The sequence below is a fragment of the Musca vetustissima genome, unplaced genomic scaffold (assembly GCF_032173495.1).
Source record: "Musca vetustissima isolate MV318-11 ecotype Yass unplaced genomic scaffold, APGP_CSIRO_Mvet_v1 utg128573, whole genome shotgun sequence".
In the NCBI taxonomy this organism is placed as follows: Eukaryota; Metazoa; Arthropoda; class Insecta; order Diptera; family Muscidae; genus Musca; species Musca vetustissima.
In genome coordinates this window covers 12,156-22,030 of record NW_026879962.1, presented here as the reverse complement: position 1 = coordinate 22,030, position 9,875 = coordinate 12,156, and the positions used below count along the sequence as shown (strand labels likewise).

General features: G+C 33.2%; 1 protein-coding gene across 1 annotated transcript; it reads left to right on the top strand.

Moving 5' to 3' along the window:
* Nucleotides 1-2,235: 2,235 nt before the first annotated feature.
* Nucleotides 2,236-5,298, top strand: LOC133325211 (prohibitin-2-like). Its single transcript, XM_061533993.1, has 6 exons — nucleotides 2,236-2,307; nucleotides 2,406-2,540; nucleotides 2,978-3,324; nucleotides 3,393-3,626; nucleotides 5,013-5,090; nucleotides 5,162-5,298. The coding sequence occupies exons 2-6, from the start codon at nucleotides 2,408-2,410 to the stop codon at nucleotides 5,267-5,269; spliced, it is 900 nt and encodes a 299-aa protein (XP_061389977.1). The 5' UTR covers nucleotides 2,236-2,307; nucleotides 2,406-2,407; the 3' UTR covers nucleotides 5,270-5,298.
* The last annotated feature ends 4,577 nt before the right edge of the window (nucleotides 5,299-9,875 follow it).

The window sequence follows — 9,875 nt, the reverse complement described above, 5'->3', positions numbered from 1 at the left end:
GGATAAGATGGGTACCCATAAAGAACACAAAATACGAAATTACCAAAAAATTGGGTTATAGTTATATGGGGGCTACCGGAAAAGGTGAACCTATCTTTATAATTTTTATTGGAGAGATTTAGTATCAAATAATAACTCAAAGTGCCAAATTACTGCGAATTTGATTGAAAAGCACACCAAGAATGCAGCAATATCGAAAATAGGGCGTACCGATATATATATACATATATATATATATTTGATGACAATATATATTAATTTTTAAATAAAATGATTAATTGAATAAAACCTCCATGCGAATTAGATGTGTCTGCTTTAAGTTTATCTATAGAAATTCCAATTAGAGTTTTTGTTACATTCTGCCTAATGCGGCGTTATGCTGGGGTTCCACACTAGCTCAGGAGGGAGCTTCATTCAGGGGAGGTTTTTAACCCTGCCACCATCAACCCTAGGGAATGAACACTTATTGAATTTGGATCGAAAAACAAAACAAAGAAGGAAACAAACACAACATACACCATGGCATAGGAGCTTGATGACTCTGCTCCTCATCTTTGCCCGCCCATCCTTGACCCGTTCCTTCCAAGAATTTAAATGACTTTAAATGCCCCTCTACTCCACTAACACATACTCACTGACAACATACTCTCAAACTTGCTCTCTGAAACAATAAAATTAACACAACATATTATCTTTCATATTGCTCCACAAAAGGCATATGTAAATGAGAACAATCTCATCCAACTTCAATTTCTAAGTTCAACAGAGCAAGAAGAGATCAAACGTGAGCAGTGAGTAAAAGCAAATACATCAAAATTTATTATGCATACGACAAGCATAAGTCGAGTCCGAGCTCAAGCTCACGTTTTATGCATGAGACCCATTGTTTTTATGTTTCCACAACCACCACTGGACTTCAATTTAATCTACACTAACTCTCGTACCGATGAAAATTTCAGGAAGATATACACCTCCTGGTGTGATACCAAGACTACTGAGCAATAAAAACCCTGTGAACATTTTAGTACAACTCCCATAAACATAAATTTAAAGGGCAAATACTCCTCTTGTATATACTAGCAACATATTCCCGCATTGAAAATACATGCCATTCCCCTGCTTAATATTGTCATTACCAAATCAGCCAAAATATGACCCAATATTAATAATTTTGAAACTTGTACCAAAACCTATAATATCAAAAATTTAGCTTGAAAGACGTGTCCAAATTTTAATAGAGATTTTATCCCTTTTGAGAATTCAAACTGTGAAAATTCAGGAATTTTGGTTTAAAACCATGTCCAAAATCATCGAAATACTGAACGGGAGGGGCAACGCTATATGGGGGCTAACCGGAAAAAATAGATTAACAATTATTTTTGTTTTGTTTTTTTTTTTGTTATTTGAATTTTGCCTTGTAAGGGCAGTGATCACTTGAAAGTAATTTTAAGTGATTATTTATACTCTTTCGAGTCGAGCTTGATGATCTAAGTTTTACAATGAAAAGGAAAGCCAGGAGAAGAACCTACGTTGGTTAAGCGGCTCATCAGGCATATATTGGGCTATGTGGCTTTACAAAGGTCGTACGTTGATAACTTGTATTTATTCCGCCCTGATGCGAATCTTGCATATGCGAATTAAATTCAAATTTGTCAAAGTTCGACATTTGTCTTCATTCTAGGAAAAGTCCTTTTCAAAGCAGATTTTTGTTGTAGCGATGGATAATTAATCCATACAACTACAATTGCTTCCATGGTATACACATGTTTTTGCGCAACCGTTTTGGAAGTGTGTTGATGGCTCAGAACGTTAAGCGGTCTGGGCAACATTCGTGTTGCTTCAGGGACCTAAGTTCGAGCCCTAGCCGTGCTCAGCTGAAATTAATTCATGTTATTTGAATTTTGCCTTGTAAGGACAGTGATCATTTGAAAGTAATTTTAAGTGATAATTTCCTTTTCATTGCAAAAATAATCACTTAAAATTATTATTTTATTAATTTTTGATGGAAAGATCTGGTACCAAATTAGAATACAACATAAATGGCAGTGACTAATTTCCACCTTTTACAGCATTAATTTTTATCAGCCTTCATTTGTGCGAAATTGCAAGGTGTAAATCGTGTCTACACACACATGCCATTTCGATAACAACAGAACAATTCATGTGTAATCGATTATCTTCGTTATCAGTAAAACGATTAGGGCAAAGAATCGAACTGATTGTCATTCAGTTGAGAGACGAGTGTGTTTAATCGGGTTTCTTTCATTGAAATTACTCGCAGAGGATTGCATTTATTTTAAGCAAAAAGTAATTTATTATTAATTTACAAAAGAAAAATATTTAAATTATTCACTTATCAATTATTTCTCCGTGTTTGTGTGTGCGTGCATTTGTGTTTTGTTTAGGAATGGCTCAAAGCAAATTGAACGATTTGGCTGGTAAATTCGGCAAAGGTGGTCCACCAGGTTTGACCACCGGTCTTAAATTGTTGGCTGCCGTTGGAGCTGCTGCCTATGGTGTCAACCAATCCTTGTATACCGGTGAGTTTCTTGAAATAAAGTGTCCAAAGTTCTAGAAAAGAGCTTGGAAATTGTGAAATACTGGAAAACATTTATTGTGAAAACCTAACCTCAAAGCGGTGTGTGTCTGTGTGCATGCAAAGATGTTACCGATAATTTGTCGGTAAATTTCATAATAACAACGTGATGTTGCAAAATACAAAAATGAATGAAGATTCTTGAAATAATTTAAATTATTTCAATGAAAAAGACTATAAACTGTTAATGTGAAATAATTTGTGTTAGAATTCTGTCAAGAAATTTCATGTTTTTGAATTGTTGAATGGTAGACCGGTTGCATAACCTTTAAACCCATATACCAATTGCGCCTTGATTGGTGCTATGTTCTATTACACACCATAACACGAACTGATTAATTAAGAATGTGATTTGATTTTGTTTTTCTTTAACTTTTCCAGTTGATGGTGGTCACCGTGCCATTATCTTCAGCAGACTTGGTGGCATCCAAAATGATATCTACTCCGAAGGTTTACATTTCCGCATTCCATGGTTCCAATATCCCATTATCTACGATATCCGTTCTCGTCCCCGTAAAATCTCTTCCCCTACCGGTTCAAAGGATTTGCAAATGGTGAACATTTCATTGCGTGTCCTTTCACGTCCCGATTCATCCCGTCTTCCCACAGTTCATCGTCAATTGGGTTTGGATTATGATGAGAAGGTTTTGCCCTCCATCTGTAATGAAGTTTTGAAGGGTGTTGTTGCCAAATTCAATGCTTCCCAATTGATTACACAGCGTGCACAAGTAAGTTGGAGAATTTTTTAAATTTCAAATTGAAAATAGATTTTTATTGAAATTGTTTGTGCTTTTAGGTTTCCCTCTTGATCCGCAAAGAATTGATGGAACGTGCCCGTGACTTCAACATTATTTTGGATGATGTTTCCTTAACAGAATTGAGTTTCGGCAAGGAATATACCGCCGCCGTTGAAGCCAAACAGGTTGCTCAACAAGAAGCCCAACGTGCTGTGTTCTTTGTTGAACGCGCCAAGCAGGAGAAACAGCAAAAGATTGTCCAAGCTGAGGGTGAAGCTGAAGCCGCAAAAATGATATCCTTTTCAAAAAATTATTACAAATTTTAAATCAAAGTGGGTATGGTAATTTTAGACTTGCTGCGAGATGTTAGAAATTGGTTTTTGAATTGAAGGTTACAAATTGGAACTTAAAAGTCGTAAAGTGAAGTTTAGAGCCCATTCAAAAATATAAGACATTCCAGAGGCATAATGCAAATGGTCCTCCCAAAGGATTTCTAGAAATAAATTAAACATCAGGTATCTATTACACATGGAAAACATTCCAGCGTTCTTCTGATGATTAAAGGACGTCCCTAAGATTCCCTGACAGACCTTACAGAGGTATAATGCAAATGTTCCTCCAAAGGACTTCTAGAAATAATGACCCAGATGTCTTTTACATATGAAACAATTTTCAGAGTTCTTCTAAAGATGGAAGAACGCCCATAGGTTGCTCTGATAGACCTTACAGAGCTATTGCTTAGTTAGAATGTACTTCGAAGTTATTCTACATATAGAAAATTATTATTAATTGGCGGCATCCAAAGGACTTATTTATATCAAAAAGCCTCCCAAAGCCTTTTCAGATGAATTAGTTTATGTGTAGAAAAACTTCACGGAACATCTGTTCTAAAATGGCCTTTAAACATTTTTTTTATAGAAGGGTTACTTTTTATTGTTTAAAATATTTTCATTATTGTTACAAAACCTTTCAGAAATCTATAGACAGAAAATTATTCAAAATGTTTTAAATATAGGATACCTTTAAGAGATATTTTATTTATAGAAGACATTCCAAAAGTATTTTATAGATAAGGCTACTTTTAAGATCTGTCAGAGGATTTCTACAAATAGAATACCCTACCCTCCTATAAAATAGGAGACTTTTAGATGTCGTCTATAAATAGAATCTAATACAGAGACCTTCCATAAACAGAAGCCTAGTCATAAAAGACATTTCGCGGAACTTCATTTTTTTTATAGAAATCCCTTTCGGAGTCCTTTCATAGGTCCGTAAATAAAACAAATTTTCTATGGATTGAGGTCTTCAAAATGTCCCCTATATAAATTATTCAGATGGCATCTGAAGATTGAAAAGTGTTTATTTTTTCCAAATATATATATAGTCCTTTCAAATGTGTTCTTCCAGAGGTCTTCTGTAGATTTAATACTTTAGTGAAGGTTTACATAGATAAAATACCTTAAGGAAATCTTAAATATTTTTCTATATATGGAACACCTCTAGAGTTTGCTGCTGATATGTCTTTCAGAGAGATTCTGTGTAGAATAACGGAGTTTTTAATTTTTCGTCACGGTTCTAAAGTCTTAATTTACCAAAACCCTGTCCCTATATATTTTAAAACACAAATATTTTCTACTCCCCAAAAGACAAAACATGGTTTTCTTAACTGCAAAGTTTACTTAGGTCTGGCTGTTAAACAGAATCCCGCCTACTTGAAATTGCGTAAAATCCGTGCTGCTCAAAGCATAGCTAGAACCGTAAGTTTAAATTTATTAGCAAAATCCTTTTTTTTTACTGAACAAAAACAATTTGTTTCCTTCTCTTACAGATTGCCAACTCACAGAACAAGGTCTACCTCTCGGCTGATAGCTTGATGTTGAACATCCAAGATTCCAGCTTTGATGACATGACTGAAAAAGTTTACAAAAGTAAATAAATCGTTTCTATAAACATCAACAAACCAACAACCCCCCATCAACTAAAAATTATCTTAACCAACACCATGTGTTAAAAGAAAGAAAAGAAGATTAACAAAAAAGTGTGAAAAGAAACAAAATTGGCAAATCATGTCACATTGCATTTGTTTGCGGTACCATAAACCTTGGTACCCATTATTAACTGAACTTATGAATTTATAAACAAAAACTAGTTTTCCCGGAGATGTAAATGATGAAAAATTTACTTGTATTTTCTCTATCTCTCTCTTTTCTTTTGGTATTTCTTTCTGCTTTTTGATCTAAATTTTTTTGTTAATTATTATTGCTAAAACCTCCAATGATGTTTAGCCTTACCCGAGGATATATTCGATCATCCACGTCAACAACAGCAGCAGCAACACTAACAAGAACTTTCTGCTAGAAATGCATTTGATGAGCCATTCAGTTTTATTCATTTCGAATCACTTTTTTGTTAATTTCATTTATAATAACTTTTACATTTAATTATATTTTTTAATTGTTTTAATGCTGAATCCATATACATATGGGAAAAGAAATATTTTCTTCATCTACAATTTAGTAGCAGCTTCTTTCTTCCTCCCCAAAACCATATGGATATAAAAGAAAAAAAAAAAACTGTATAATTTCGTCATGTAGTTTTTAAGTTAAGTGAAACAAAAACACACACACAAATTGTTAAACAATAGTTGAGTTGCTTTTGTAAAAAGCTTCACAGCGAACTTTGAATGATTTTTATTACCATATTCATATTTCGCTAAATGTGTTAAGTACACATACAAAAGCATACTTAAAAGAACAAAAAATAAAAAAAGTTATTTGTTACAAAAAAAAAAAAAAAAAAAAAAAAACGAAATTCCTTAAATGCTGTCTACAATTTGTTTAAGCGATACAACAAAACTAATAAAACAAGAGATATAATTTCTGTTTAAAAAACAACATTTTTATTTGCCAAAAGACATTGTTAATTCCTATTATTTCTCCCAACATTTTGCAGTTGGCGTTGATTATTGGCTTGATGGATCCATAAAGACTGTAGGCAAACATTCCTTGTCGGCGGCGAAAAGTGTGGGAGCCCTAGCTCATCACACTGCTGATCGTCTGGTTTAGCAAGATGATACTGAACAATAATAAGTAACACCCCAAAAAAACACACACACAATGTGCCTTATTACTTTTTTGTTAACCAGTTTTCGCGAATAATTTTCAAAATGTATTTTTTATACTACTGCAAAAAATCAAATTTTTTGAAAAATGTTTTTTGTTTTTCAAATTGCAATAAAATTGTGTTATCGTACCTTTTTTAGTACAAAATAAACCCTTTTTCTATTAACTTGCTTAAAATTAAATACATGTACCAGTATCAAATCCAAACGTTTTAATAATCCACATCAACTGCAAATAGAGTTTAGGTCGAATGGAGATATAAGAAAAATTTGTAACATTTATCACAATCAATTTTTGCTCTCAATAAGTAATTTTGTTCTCAAAGTTGTCTTCAATAATTAAAAACCGCTGAGCAAGTGGGCTGTGTCGACTTTGTCTTGGCCTTGTATTGTCAGTTGGGTTCCTTAGGCTGTGGATTCATTAAGGATAACAAATGTACATTCATGTTTTGACATGATTACGATTCATCAATGCCCCGACGAAATGGTTGAAACTAGAATCATGGAATTTGGGGTAATGGTCACCCTTGGTCCAAAGGCGCGAAAATCTAAAAAAATCTAAGTCTGGTACCATTTGTATTTGGTGAACCGGTGCAGCTAGAATTCTGAAATTTGGATTGGGGGTCATTGATGGGGTGTAGCAGAGATGTACCAAAGGGTTTTTGGAAATTATACTAAATTTGTTACAATTTCGTAGCATCTGAACGGATAGAGCTAAATAATTCGATATAGGCTAACCGACAGAGCTTGAACACTGAAATTTAGAGTTAATATCACTGTTGGGGTCTAGGATTGAGATATGTAGGAAGTTTTGGAAATTTCTACTAATGTGTACTAATGGGTTGATTAGGGAAAGCAACCAAATTCCAGTTGCGATTTCAACTGGCAACGCCACTGAAATAAAAATTAAAATTATGAATATCAACTTTTCTCAATTGCCGTCGATAATACTGTTTTGACACTTCTGCAACCAAAAATATTGTAAACAAACAAAAAATTGAACAGAATAGCTCCGTCCGTTTACTCGATATTTGTTAACAATTGTTACTAAACGTTGTCTGTTTACCCAAAAAATCCAGCAAAAGAGAGTCAAGTGAGAGAGCAAGTTTGACAGTAGAACAACAACAAACTTACTAGAGTTTACTGAAAGAATTTTATGCAGTAAGATTTTGCAATCTCAGCCATTATTGGATCAGCTGTTTTATGACCAAACACAAAAATTTCTCATTTTTTTTATTTAGCAAAGTTCAAATTGAACTTAAGTTGTATAAAAATTACCGAAAATGGAAGAAAATTCATAAGATTCATTAAATTAGAAACTAATTCCTTATATATTTTTAGGCAAGTTCCAGATAGAGGGCAAGGAAACTTAAATGTTCTCGGGGAACATACCAAATCAATTTTTCTTTTATTATTCATTTTATTTTTAATATTAAATGCAATACAAATAATTGTGTTCGCCCTTTGTTTGTTGTTCATTTTGGCCAAGTCAAATGTTTTCTTTAATCAGCTGTTTATTTGCTAAATCTTACTAAATGTCGTCTGTTTACTTTTCTCAGTAAAAGAGCAAAAGAGACTAAAAACGGCTTACTCTCTGAACTAGAACTTACTGAATAAATGTTACTGGAAAAGTAGCCAGACACACCTAATATTTTACAAAAACTAATTTTATGTGATAATAAGTTCAATGGAAATAGATTTTGATGATGAAAATGTTGTGCAAGGCGTGGCATATATTAAAACACTAATGCACAAAATAGTACGATAGCGGTGATTGCTAAAAACGTATTCTCTTTTTATCTCTTTTCGTCAGTCATTTTCGATGATTATCTCTCAGTTACGCTCTCACATACTTACTCTCAATTAAGTTCTGTTCAACTTTGTATTAGAAGCAGAGCTCCGATTTGCTCGATTTTACTCGCGAGTGAAAAATACTCCCGAGTCCACTCTCCACTCTTTTATTTTGTTTTGGAGTGCTCGCGAGTACTCCTTGTTGAAGAAAAAGGGTGTGAGTCAAAATGTTCGAAATAGAGTAGGGGAGAGGGGGGCACCTTTGAACACTTTTTGCTTTCAAGCCTTATAAATTGTTTTATTTTATAATTTTTGGTTTCGTATAAATTTTAACTAATAGGTACATATGTAACCTTTAAAATGAATATACATATGACATACTATAAGCTTGATAAATATATTTTGTTACTGTCTTAATGGACGAAGTCAAAGTGTTCAAAACTGCCCCCCGGGGGGGCAGCTTTGGACAAGGGTTGTCATTTTTGAACGACATGGTTTTTTACAGTGTTTATGTTTGAATATGTATGTATTTTATTCATACGTATCAGAAATGCATTTATTCATTAAAAAATGTATAAAAAAATATGGTGAAAAATGCAATTAATTTTGTAATCTTCTTAGTCCATTTGAAATTTTGAGAAATCGAAGCCAAAATTTAAAAACTCCGTTTTTTACTCGAGTTTAATGGGCATGTTCAAAGGTGCCCCACCCATGGCATTTTACGGAAATTTATAATAACTTTTTTTTTGTAATAAATATATATGCATGGTATAATAATAGAAGGTAACAGCAAGTGTTGTTGTACAAAAAACGATACAACAACCACATGGAAATTTGTTGTTGTAAGTTCTACTAGTGTCAACTCATTTGACAGAAAAATGTAAACAAACAAACAAATTATCATCAAATTATTTTTATTTTGAAAATGAAATATTTTCGAATCCTCAAAATAAAAATTGAAAAACATGAATGAAAATCTATCAAATTTATATTTCTATCTATTCCACATCTTTCCTATAATTGAGCCATTGCCATATATATGTGTAACACATATGAAAATGCTGGGAATAGCGAGTTATTCCTTCAAGAAAGATTTGCTTCCTCAAACTTTCCCAGCAGGCAGATTGAGTAAATTGAAAACAGGAGCACATTTAATACAGAACAATTTTAAATTGTATGCGTTCCCAATTTTCCTGTTGGGTGATTTTTAAACACATAATTTGTCAAATTCATATTGACACTAGTATTACGTTGGAGTCAAATCAGCTGGGATTTGCTGCTACCTTTTATAATTGTACCATGATATATATGAAAGAAATTACATTAGTTATGTTTGAAATGATTGTTGGAATGCAAAAAATTTGTTTGACGAAAGAAAACTATCACAGAATTATTCCTGCGCCCTTACAACCAAATGAATAAAAGTTTACAATGACACTGCGAAAACATGGTCACCCATGTACATTTTGTCGACAACTCAAAAAGATAGCCAAAGTGGTTTACGCAGATAGAAAACAAGATTGCCATATACAAAAATGTAGTTGCGGGTCGGAAAAAATTTTAAACCAAGATTTTATGAGCGCTGTTCAAAGGTGCCCCACGTTCAAAGGTGCCCCCCTCTCCCCTAAGT